At 62.0% G+C, this 11,816-nt stretch overlaps 3 protein-coding genes across 4 annotated transcripts; 1 reads left to right on the top strand and 2 right to left on the bottom strand.

The window, feature by feature from the left end:
• Positions 1-182: 182 nt before the first annotated feature.
• LHFPL5 (LHFPL tetraspan subfamily member 5) lies at positions 183-3,972 on the bottom strand. Its single transcript, XM_068660357.1, has 4 exons — positions 3,422-3,972; positions 1,103-1,339; positions 764-794; positions 183-500 (listed from the first exon to the last, which is right to left on the bottom strand). The coding sequence occupies exons 1-3, from the start codon at positions 3,831-3,833 to the stop codon at positions 778-780; spliced, it is 666 nt and encodes a 221-aa protein (XP_068516458.1). The 5' UTR covers positions 3,834-3,972; the 3' UTR covers positions 183-500; positions 764-777.
• A 909-nt stretch (positions 3,973-4,881) lies between these two features.
• On the top strand, positions 4,882-6,679 carry CLPS (colipase). The gene is made up of 3 exons (XM_068660370.1): positions 4,882-5,902; positions 6,238-6,360; positions 6,465-6,679. Exons 1-3 carry the CDS (start codon positions 5,807-5,809, stop codon positions 6,594-6,596), a joined length of 351 nt encoding a protein of 116 aa, XP_068516471.1. The 5' UTR covers positions 4,882-5,806; the 3' UTR covers positions 6,597-6,679.
• Positions 6,680-6,752: 73 nt separating this feature from the next.
• On the bottom strand, positions 6,753-9,761 carry ARMC12 (armadillo repeat containing 12). Of its 2 annotated transcripts, XM_068660301.1 has the most exons (6): positions 8,374-9,757; positions 8,085-8,221; positions 7,807-7,941; positions 7,542-7,715; positions 7,389-7,460; positions 6,836-7,276 (listed from the first exon to the last, which is right to left on the bottom strand). In XM_068660301.1, the coding sequence occupies exons 1-6, from the start codon at positions 9,080-9,082 to the stop codon at positions 6,914-6,916; spliced, it is 1,590 nt and encodes a 529-aa protein (XP_068516402.1). In that variant the 5' UTR covers positions 9,083-9,757; the 3' UTR covers positions 6,836-6,913. The 2 variants fall into 2 exon arrangements, with proteins under 2 accessions (XP_068516401.1, XP_068516402.1); XM_068660300.1 differs by having other exon boundaries at positions 6,753-7,460; positions 8,374-9,761.
• Between the last annotated feature and the right edge of the window lie 2,055 nt (positions 9,762-11,816).

The raw sequence follows: 11,816 nt of genomic DNA, 5'->3' as shown, positions 1-11,816 counted from the left end.
TAAATGGGATTAATTGGGTGTGCAGTGGTGCTGTGCTTTTCCCTGCTGGGGTCTAAAGGTGGCGTGAGAAGCTGATCTGGGGCTCTGCAAGGAATTGGCTGTCTATTTCCAAACAAAAGGTCGCAGGGAAAATGTGCGACACAGTTAAGGCTTTTCCCTGTCTCAAGGAGACCAGCACAAAATCCAAAACGCTACCTTTTTTTATTCAGAAGTCATTTCCTTGAAAGAAGGTGGTGTACAAACCCCAAGGAGCAGCAAATCGTCTCCCTGTTCCTCCCTCTCTTTTCCCTGGCTCTGCTGATGGACTCAAAAAACCCCATGTCCAACAGGGCTCTTCCCAAAAAACCCTGTGAGAGCTGTGAGCTGACAGCGGACCCTTGTGTGAAAAGAACAACTGTAGAAAACCCAAAAAATTATGGGGGCAGATGTAGAGCTCCTGAAGAAGTCATTTTCGAAGGGCTTACATCCCTTGAAGCTGATGAGAGCAGTTCTAGGAGTCCCTGGGAAGAAAGAAAAAAAAAAAAAAAAAAGTTCAGCTGTTGCCACCATTAAACCAGAGCAAAACGCCCGATTTTAAGCTCTTTGTCACTTGGCAAGGCGTGATGTTTTCCTAGTTCTGGGAGGCAAAGCAAAGCCAATTTCTCATTTAACCTCAAAGAAAACCCCTCGATGTAGCACCAGGAGCTCTCGTTGCCAGTCCTTCATCGATCCCCAAAGCCCAGCAGTGCAGGAAATGTCAGAAATCCCCGCGGGCATCACTTACGTGGTGGTCGGCTGTCAGTCGTTGCCCTCCTCTGTAAAACAAAAAGGTAATTGCAGTGTTAATGCAGTGTTAATGGGATGTGGTAATAATCCTGGTGCAGGTGTTTGGGGGGTTTGTTTTTTGGGGTTGTTTTCCAAAAAGCTCAAAAAAAAAAACAACCAAGCAGCCCATGGGGTTTCTTTGCTCTAGACTCAACCCAGGTACCTCTGCCTGGCGTTTGCAGGGTGGGGGGCTCAGTGAAGTCCTGCTCCCACCCCTGCTGCCTGGTCACCCCAGGAAGCAACCCCCCAAATAACCCCCATCCTTGGGGACATGTGCTTGGCCCCAGCTGCCTTTTACCTTTGCTCTCCACTTTAAAATCCGACGGGAGGAGGTTGTCCTGCCGGTTGCCCAGCACGAAGGCCAGGAAGGAGAGGATGAGCGCGTCGAGGATGCCGATGATGCAGAGGATGTACGCCCAGCGCACGGTGCAGGCGCCCAGCGTGTATTTGTCCGTTTTGTCCCCGCACATGCGCCTCACCTCGCTCGAGTCCCAGCCGTCGGGGTAAATCAGGCAGCCGATCATCAGCCCCGTGGCTGCAAGGAGGGGGAGACGTCGCAGGTACTGCACGTGCAGGCGGGGAGGTTACAGGGAATAGCACGGCCACGACCACAAATATTTCAGGAAAAGTGCTAAAACCAGTTGGCAAGGCTTAAATATTCCCCAGGACCCAGAGGCAGGGGCTGTGCTCCATCCCAGCTGGGGATGGTGCAGCGTGGGCACGGCGCTGCCTTCCTACACCCCTGTTGCTTCGTCCAGCACTGGCCTTGTTGCCCCCAAAATAAGGCCTCCTTCAAGCAAAACCACTTTGGTTTTGCACGAACCAACTGAGTTTGTGCAAGGTGGAGCATTTTGTTGCTCTGTGCACAGCTGGATTTGGGTTTGCCAAGCCGGAGCCGCTGTCAGCAGCAGCAGCTTTGCGTGTGGGTTAATTCTGCTTGCTCAGCTGTGCTGGTTCCAGCCAGGGCTGAGAGCTGCCCGTGCTGGGAGCCCTCCCTGCCTGACCTCGGTGCCCAACGTGGCCACTTGCCTGCGGTGTTTGCAGCTTTGCTGTGGGAGTCCTGCCACCAGCTGCCCAAGGGCCACCTCGTGCCCCCTATCCGTGGGTTTTCTGGCAGTGGTCAACCTGAAAATCCTTTCCGGGTGCTTGCCTTGTGCTCTGCTAAGGGTTTTTATTCCCCTAGCTTAGGGGAAGGAGAGCAGCAAGGACAGCGGGCAGCTTCCTAGGTCAGCACGGAGCATTTTTCATCATCTAGAAGCAGGCAGCCTCTCGTGTGCTTAATCACTCCTTGCTGTAGGTAACGGTGAGGAAGGGCACAAGGACGGGGGAGGCTGGAAGGAAATTGCTTCTCCTGGGAAGACAAACCCTGGCACGTAGCAAACCTGAAGGTGGGATCTGCTCAGCTCCTGCTCCCTCTTCTAACCAGCTCCCAAACACAGCAGCCTCTGCATCCCCTGGTGCAGGAGGAAAGCTGTAATTTGGAGCCCTTGGCACTGTGGAAGAGCAAAAGGAAGAGCAGCAGCCCTGGGGGGACGCAGAGCCCCTTGGCTGTACCCCTGCACAACCTCTGCAGGGAATGAACCCCTTGGTTTGCTGGATCTGGTAGAGCCAAAACCTTGCAGCGATCTTCCCTCTTTCCATCCATGAGGGCTGGGGTTGGGGTTGCACAGAAGATGCTGTTGAAACCCTAAGGAGCAGGTTTCAGAGCCTCTCCCTCAAAGAGCCTGAAGCAGAGGTTGGGGGGTCACCAGCAGGGAAGATTTGGGCATATCCACATGGCTGGAGCTGCCTGCACTTGTGCTTTTCTCCCCATCCAACACAAAAATGTAGGTAAAAGCCCCAAATACGGCAGCAAAGCCTTTCCCTGCTCTCCCTGGGAGGCTGAGCTGCCCCAAGCCTCTTATCTAAATCTTCCCTTGAGCTCGTTTCTTGAGCTGGGAACTGGAGCAACCTCACGCTGCTGCCACCTGGGGAGCGTGGGGACAGCGCCTGGTCCCTGCATCAATGATTCAGGAGCTGCACAGGTTGGGGTTGGGTTTCAGCGGCGCTGGATCAGGCTGGGTTACCGATATCTCAGGTGTCTGGGGCTGGAGGGGGCTGCAAGGTGGGGTGGAGGGGTGTGAGGATGAGAGAAGTGGGAAAGGAGGGTGGTGGCACTGAGCCTGTGTTCAGTCCCTACACCTTACATCTGCCCCGTGCTCAGGGCAGCTTCTGCAGGGGACAGGGGAGGCACAAAAGGACCCAGCGATGCGCTCTCCAACTCCCTGCTGCATCCCTAATGCTCGGAGCACGGAGCCCTTCTCTGAAGCACCAGTCCCACTGTGATTTGGGGCCACCAGCAGCTGCAGGGAAGCTCCAGGGGCTGGGTCCCTCATCCCACGAGGTTTTGCAGCAGGATCAGTGCCCACATGCAACGAGTCCATCAGGTCTCAGCTGCGCAGTGGCTGCTTTACCCACTGCAAATTCCTCCTCTAACCCGTCCAAGGGAGCAGAGCGGGCACAGAGGTTGTGCTGCTGTCCCTCTCCTGGCCAGCCCCACCGTGACACAGTCGAGGGGGACCAGCAGCTCCCCACGGACCCCTCGCAGCCCTGCCTGTTACCCCCTGGCCCCGCTCACCTGCTGCCAGTTGCATCCAGGCGCAGACTTTGTAGACGGTGGCCGCGTTGCAGAAGAAGAAGAGGCTGAAGCAGAGGATGGAGCCGATGATGAGGAAGGTGGAGATGCCCACGAAGAACATCGCCGTCTTGAAGGCGCTGGAGGGGATGGTGCCGAAATCCAGGGGGCTGCCCTTGCAGATGAGCTCGCCGGTGAGCGCGTTGCCGATGCAGTAGGAGAAGAGGCCGAAGTAGCCGGCCTGGGGCGTGTCGATGCTGTCGCCGATCCAGTAGGGCTGGATGAAGGTCACCACCATCAGGATGGCGAAGCAGAGGGTGAAGAGGGCCCACAGCACGCCCATGGCCCTGGCGTTCCGCACGTAGTTGGTGTGATAGATCCGCGCCGCCTCCTGCGCCGGCAGCAGCTTGGGCATGGCCGGAGCGGGGACCCCACCGGGCCCCCAGCGGCCCCCGCCGCCTCCTGGGGTCTCCTCCCGGGGTCCCCTCCCGGCCCTGCCCCGCTCCGCCCCGGCCGAGAGCGGCGGCGGCGCCGCGGGGAGGCTCGGGCTGCGCCGGCGCGCCCCCCCCCCGCCTCCGTTCCCCCTCCCCGGGACCGCCCCGGGAGGCGGCGGCGAGACCCCAGGCAGCGAGCAGGGATGGGGAGGGAAGGAGGCAGGGATGCGCCCCCGGGGTGTGCCCCAAGGATGCGCTCCAAGGATGCGCCCCCGGGGTGTGCCCCCTGGATGCGCCCCCAGGATGCGCTCCACGGCCCCGGAATGCGCCCCTGGGATGTACCCCGTGCCCTTCCCGTGAACCCCGGTGCCCCTGAGATGTGCCTCAAGCCCCTTGGATGTGCCCCTGGGATGTGCCCCCTATCGTGCCCCAGTGTCTCTGGGATGTGCCCCATTCCCCTCGGATGCACCCTGTGCCCAAACCGTGCCCCTTCCAGGCTGTGCCTCCAGGATATGCCCCATGTCCCCACCGTGTGCTCCCTGGATGTGCCCCGTGTCCCCAGGATGCGACCCTGGGATGTGCTTTGTGCCCCCTACGTGCGCCCTGTGCCCCCCTCTGCCCCCCATGTGCCCACGGGATGCACCCCCCATCCTCTATAACCCAAGAAGGGTGGGCACAGGGTGCATACCAAAGATGTGCACTGTGGATGCACCCCTGGGACACCACCTGTACCTCCACCATGTGCCTCAGCGAGCACCCCTGGATGTGCCCAGTGCCCTCATGTGCAGCCCAGCGCGTACCCCATGCCCCAGAATGTGCCCTGCACCTCACTGTGCACCACAGGATGCTCTCAGGATCCCCTCTGGGATGTGCTCCGTGCCTGGGGATGCACCTCAGGACATGCTCTGTGCCCGGGGATGTGCTTCATCCCCCTGCTGTATGCCCCAGGTCCTTGCTGAGCGCACTGGGATGTGTGATGCACCCCAGGACACGTGCTGAGATGCCCCTGGGATGTGCTGTGCACCCACTGGAGCACACACGGGGCCCTGTGGGTCCCAGCCCCAAGCCAGCAGGGCTGGTGGGGTGCAGGCAGGGAGGGGACGAGGTGCCAGGACCCCCCAGGGCACCCGTGGGCACCTCGGGGCCTTTTGCCAGGTGCCACCGTGGCGCTGCCCTGCAGCCAGGGCCAGCCTGAGCCTCACCCCCGTGGCTGCCGAAGGTCAGGGCTGCCCGGGGCGTTAATCATTGCCCAGAGCAGCCGGGGCTGACGTGGGTGCTAAAAGCTGTGCCATTCCCAGAGCTATTTTCCTCTCATTAGCCAAATGCCCCCCTGAAATGCACCCGCTGAAACACTGAGAGCAAACATCCAGCGGCCAGGGGGTGCCGGGGGGACCTCGGTGGGCTCCGAGGCCCCGAGCGAGGCTGGCAGGGGGTGGGCTCACCCCTGCCACACTTTGGGTTTCCTTAAGCGGGTTTCTTGGTGGTAACGTTGGGTTGATGGAGCAGCTGGGTTTGGGATTTGGTGTTTTCCCAGAGCTCCAGCTGTTGCATCGGGGCTCGGTTTGCCCTTGAAGCCCCATGTGAGCAGGGCAGTTAGGAGACAGTGGCTCATCCCAGCTCCCCGGGGCTCAGGGCGAAGGATTGCAGGGAGGATTGGTCCCCCCGTGGCAATCCCAGCGCTGTTATTCCACACCTGCTTTGGCCAAAGGCGCTGCCGTATGGCAGGGAGGCATCACCCCTGCAGGAAGGGCACCTGGGGACGGGACACATCATCCCCAGCTCTGTGCCATGCCGCCACCCGCGCTGGCACTGCACCCCGGGCAGCGAGGGCATCGCCGTTCCTCCACGGCAGCCCGGGGAAGGTTGGCCGTGATAGGAGAGGCTGCGTCAGCTGGCGGAGGTGCCGGCTATAAAGTGCCCGGCCACCCGCAGCAGAGCCCCGAGCGAGCCCACCATGGCGAGCACGCTGCAAATCGGCCTCCTCCTCTCCCTGGCGCTCCTGGCCCCAGCCCTGGCCGCGTCGCTTGAGCGAGGGCTCATCTTTAATTTGGTAAGAGGAGAAAAGCCCCTGTCCTCGCTGCAGCCAGGGAGCGTGGCGCTGGGGGCGCGGAGGTGGCCGCGATGTTTTGGTCTCTGACGGTGGCCGTGGGGGTGCCCCGAGGTGATGGCTGCACCCCTGAGAGCAAAACTCACTTCCAGCTGGGGAAACTGAGGCAGGCAGGACGGTGTGCTGGGTTTTGCGGGGCTGTGAGGGATCTCTCCTGCTGCAGAGGGGCAGGGAAGCGATTCCAACACCTGCCCCAACCCCCTGGTTCCACGGCTGTGGTTTTGGGGGGGGGGGGGCTGAGCCAAACGTGGGGCTCACACCTCCCCTTGCCGCTGCAGGACACCGGGGAGCTGTGCCTGCAGAGTGCCCAGTGCAAGAGCGGCTGCTGCCAGCGCGACAGCGGGCTGAGCCTGGCACGGTGCATGCCCAAGGCGGCCGAGCTCCAGGATTGCTCCCCAAAGGTAGGTGCCTGAGCAACGTGATGTCCCCAGCCCGTCCCCGTGGGTCACCCCCCCAAGGTGGGGGGGCCGGGATGGCCCCTCTACCGTGCCCCCCGTCCCCGCAGAGCCTCTATGGGGTCTACTACAAGTGTCCCTGCGAGAGCGGCTTGACCTGCGACGCCGACAGGAGCATCGTGGGCTCCATCACCAACAGCGACTTCGGCATCTGCAGGGACAAGAACGACACGGCGCAGTGAAGGACGTGAGCCCCCCCCGGCACCCCCAGAACAAACCTGGTGTGGTCGGGGGGTTCTAGTAAAGAGCATTTCTGCTGTCGCAAGCTGGCGTTTTCACTCCATGTGTCCTGGCACGGGGCAGGGGCAGCAGGGCCAGAAGGTCCTGGGAAAGCCGCGGGGAGGCAGCTTTGTGTTTGGCGTGTGAAAATGGGTATTGATCAGCGCTGCGGCCGAACGATAAGCCGGGGGCAATTCAGAAAAAGGGTGCAGGGGCCGGCAGTGAGGGAGCTGTGCTGGGTTTTATTCGCTTCTGCGAGCGCGGCGGCTGTGAACGTCCCCTAGGAAGCGGATTTGACGGAGGGCAAGATGTGATTCAGGGCAGTGCTGCCCGCCCTGTGCCTGCTCAGGGCAGCGGCCACCTCCCCATCCAGCCTGTGCAACTGCAGCTTCATGACGAGTTTGCACGCCTGGACCTGCACCGTCTGGTCGGGGTGGACGAACATGACCATGAGGCGGTCGGCCAGGTCGGAGTTCTCGCCGAAAAGGACCTCGTAGAGGGAGCAGCTGTCGCTCTTGGGGCTCTTGCTCGGGCGGCGGGGCTGCGAGCAGCCCTCGTGCAGCACCTCCAGCAGCAGCAGCAGCTCCGAGAGCAGCTTCTCCGGCTGCGAGTTGTTCAAGAGGCTCAGGATTTCGGGACGAACCTGGTTGAGGAAATGCTGGGAGACAGCGGCCAGGCTTGGGGGCAGCCCCAGGGTGGAAACGAGGATGCAAATCCCCTGCAAAACCCACCGGGCGTGGGACCGGGGGCCGTACCTGGCAGTTGAGGATGTCGGGCAGGAGCTCTTCCATGCGGGACAGCGTGACCAGCAGCCTGAGGACCTGCAGCTGCAAAAAACACCAGGGATGAGGCTGGGAGGGTGGGCAGGGTGCAGGGGGGGTCCCCACCGGGCACGGGGGGCAGCGTACCTGGATGTTGTGGTTGTCCAGCTGCAGGAAGCCCAGCAGGTTCGGCACCGTGCGGCGCAGCAGCGGCTCGATGTTGGGGGGCACGGGCAGCGCGTTGAGCAGCTGCAGCTCCGCCAGATGCACCCCCATGTCCCGGGAGCAGGTGACCATATCCAGGATCTTGGGGTAATAATCCTGCGGGGATGGGGTGGGGGGCGATCAGGGAGCCGTGCGCACCCGGCCACGGTGAGGGGGCACAGGGGGTGTGAGGGGGGGAAGCACTGACCCGGATTTTGTCAGTGAACAGGGACCGGGTGACAAAAGCCCTGAGGGTGTTCAGCGCCTGGATCTTGGTGTCCCGGTTGGGGTCGTCCAGGCAGGAGGCCACCAGCTCGATGTGCTCCGGGCTGCAGGTGGGCTTCTGGAGGGAGACCAGAGCGGGATGGGATGGGAGAGAAATGGGATGGGGATGGGGTGGTGATGGGGATGGGATGGGGATGGGAACCGCAGCACCCCGGAGTGCAGCGGGGTGCCCTGGTGCTGTCCCCAAAGTGTCCCCTTCACCTCCGTGTCCATCAGGTGGATGCAGCGGGTGATGCTGCGCAGGATGGCGCTGCGGGACCGGCCGTCCTGCTGCACCCTCAGCATTTCCAGCAGCTCCTCGCAGACTTTCCTGTTCAGAACCTCCTCCACGGGCAGCCCTGCGAGCAAGCGGGGAGCCGCGGTCGCACCGGGGCGCAACGTGGTTCCCGTGGGGAACCCAAATTTCGCTTGGGGTTCACGTCCCGCAGGAGGGGAAACTGAGGCAGGGAGGTGGCAGAGGGGGGGACCCCGGTGGTCCTCTCCCACCCACCCTCCCGGTGGTCCGGGCTTTCCAGCCGGTAGCACTCGGTGCTGTCGGGCGCGCTGCTCAGCCCGTCCGCCACGGTTCTGTAGAGGAGGTAAATGGCCCCCGCGCCCGTGGCCACGCTCAGGACGTGGCGCCCCGTCCATGTCCCCCAGCACGCCGCCATCCCCGGCACCGCAGCCCCCGGAGCCCCACGGGACCGGGGTGGCTTCTGGAAGCAGAATCGTCCCCGGGGTGCGGAGCCTTGTGAGGTCAGGGGCAGCACCGGGACGGGGCACACGTGGGTCCCCGATACCCCCTGAATCCTGGAGACCCCCCCCCGTGTTGTCACTTTGTCACACCGCCCGGGGACATGAAGCCACTGAGCTGGGGATGTAGGGGGGGGTGAGCCCAGGGGAGCACCCGTGTCCCATGGGGGGGTCCTGTCCCTCTGCAACCAGCGTGGGGGGTGGCACTGTGCCTGGGCACCCGCTGGGACACAGGGTTGGGGACGAGATGTATGGGGCTGGGGACGTGGGACGCATGGCAGGGGACAGGGGACACATGGTGAGGGACATAGGGAAGGGGACGTGGAATATGGGGCAGGAGGCATGGGACAAATGGCAGGGGACAAGGGACGCGTGGAAGGGGAAATGGGACGCAGGGAAGGGGACAAGGGACACAGGACATGGGGAGGGGACATGGGCAGGGGACATGTGCCATATGGCAGGGCCATGGGACGTGGCACATATCCCCAGCCCTGCCACCTGCTCAGGGCTCAGCACCCCAAGGTGCCAGCAGGGAGGTGCTGCCCCCCCCCCAGGGCACTTACTGGGCATACTGGGCATACTGGGAGCGCCGCCAGGGGCTCTGCACCCTTGGCATGGGCAGGATGCGGCCAGCGCAGGCAGCACCAGCAGAGGGCAGCCCCCACCTCCCCGAGCACCCCCCAGAGCACTGCGGACCCCCCCCAGCCCCATGGGGAGGGGGGATGCTAAGATTTGGGGGCCCTGCCGTGCTCCCTGAGCCCTCTTTTGGGGTCACCCCTTACCAGATTGGGGGGGGACCCCTGGGAGGGGGCACAGACTGGGCCATGCCCTGTATGTGACAGATTTTTTTGGGGGGTGGGAACATCTTCCTGGCCCCGGCAGGGAAATATTGGAGAGGTTGGCAGAGTTGAGGGAGGGGGGGGGTTAGGGAAGGGTGGCAGCACCCCCCAAAAAATTTAAAACCTCAAACCCTCATCCTATTTCTGGGTGAGCAGCGGCTCGATTTTGGCAGCTCCCCGCGGCCGCCTGAGTCACGGCGTTAACAAACACAGGAAGGGGCCCTGGTGCCTGTGGGGTGCTGCAAGCCCCGGGGGGGGCACCCCGAGCTTTGGGGGGGGGGACATGCACAGAGCAGCGGTGTGCTGGCAGATGGTCCCCCAAAAAATCCAATTTTTTTTTTTTTTTTGGGGGGGTGGGGGGTGCCGCCGCGTCCCCCCCCAGCTCCGTTCGGAGCTGGGGGGGGACGCGGCGGCACCCCCCACCCCCCCAAAAAAAAAAAAAAAATTGACCTGGGGGGGTTTGAGGGATGCCCCCACCACCAACACTCACTACTTTGCACGGCAATGCGATGCAAACGGGGGCAAACCCATAAATCCCCCCCCCCCAAAAAAAAAAGCCCCATGCACCCCACTTTGCCCCGCAGCGGGATGCCCACAGCGGGGTGACCCCGCTCCCCCCACACCCCAAAACCACCCCGCACCCCTTTAAAGCCAATCAAGGGGGAACCGAGGGGGGGACACCCGGCGATGTTCCCGTGTCCCCCCCGTGTCCCCCCCCCGCCGGGGCTGTTTTTAACAGGAGGGTACAGGATGTTCTGCTCGCTCTTGCACAGCCTCGCTCCCGCTCCCCAACCTCCCTCCTCCCTCGCTCTCCCCCCCCCCTTTCCTGCCGGCCCCATGGCCTTCACCTCGTCTTCGCCGCGCCGCTTTAACCCTTTTTCTTGCAAAAAGGCTGCTTTTTTATTTTTTTATTTTTTTTATTTTTTTATTTTTTTATTTTTTATTTTTTTATTTTTTTAATTATTCCTATTATTATTCCTACCCTTACTCTTATTACCATCACGATCACTATAATCATTATTATTCTTACCACTACAATTATTATTATTATCACTCCTGTTATTATTACCACCATCGCTGTTATTTTTATTATTTTTAATTATGAGCAATATTTCCTCGAGGCTCCTTTTTCACCCCCCCCAGCCCCCCCTCAGGGGCTCCCCACCGCACTCAGGACACCCCCCAGCAGCCGTCCCTCCCCAAAATCCCCCCACAAGGATCGCCCTGATCCTTCCTGCGTGGCATTAACCCCCCCCCAGACCCCCAGTCCCTGCAGAGGAGCCCCCCCCCCCAGCAGGATTTTAGCACCCAGGTGGGTGCCCCCCCCCCCAATTCCCAGCCTGGGCAGGGGCCCGATCCTGCTTCAGGAGCACGGGGACGGCAGCGGGATGGGATCAGCCCCCGTGGCATCGGGGTTCGAGGGTCCCAAAGGACTCGGGGGCTCCATGAAGGGTGCGAGGGGGGGGTCATGGGTGCACCCCGGGGCTGCCCCAGGAGGGTTTTGGGGCCGGGTCTGATTTTTCCCCACCTCCGGATGCGGGGAAGCCCCAAATCCTTGGGCCGCTGCCCAAATCCGCCTCCACGCACCCACAGCACCCGGGCGGGGGTTGCGGGGGCCGATCCTGCACCCATGGGGCACCCCCCAAGGCCCCAACCCCTTTTTGGGGTTTGCTTCAGTCCTGGGGGGGGTTTGCGCAGCCCCGGGGAGAGGGCTCGGGGCTGGCACTGGCACCACGGCGGCGGCGTTTGGAACTTTCACTGGAGGAAAAACAACCTTTCTAGCAAAAAAAAAAAAAAAAGAAAAAAGCAAAATTCATGAAAAGCTCTCGCTGGTTTTCCTCTTCTTGCCAAAACCAATTGTTGAAGATTTTTTTTTATTTTTTTTTTCCCCGGCCTCTCCCGTTTTTGCCTTCGCATGTGGCAGGGGGAACAATGTCGCTCGCGGGGTTTTCTGCTCTTAGGTTCCCCCCCCCCCCTAGAGCTGGAAGAGGGACGGGTGCTGGCCCTGCCTGGGTGTCCCCCCCCCCTCCTCCTGTCCCCTCCTTTAGGGCTGCTGCAGGGGAACATCCCAGGGGATAAAGGGATGGGGGCACCCCAAAACCACCCGGCGGGGCCGAGCGGTGCCCAGCAGTGCCACGTCTGGCCCCGAGCCCCCCCCCCCGGGAGCAGGGCAGGACTCACTGCTGCTTGGAAAGGGCAAAAAAGGAAAAATTCCCCCAAATTCTGAGGGGTTGGGGGCAATGCTGGGGGCTGGGTGAGGTGCCAGGGGTGGTGCGCAGGGGGGGCGCATGGGGGGCTGTGCTTGGGGTGATGCTGAAGGGGACGCTGGTGGCTTGTGCTGGGGGGGGGGACACTGGTGGGG

The sequence above is a fragment of the Anas acuta genome, chromosome 24, assembly GCF_963932015.1.
Source record: "Anas acuta chromosome 24, bAnaAcu1.1, whole genome shotgun sequence".
Classification (NCBI taxonomy): domain Eukaryota; kingdom Metazoa; phylum Chordata; class Aves; order Anseriformes; family Anatidae; genus Anas; species Anas acuta.
Note: the sequence above shows the minus strand (reverse complement) of the source record. Positions and strands in the feature narration are given on the sequence as shown.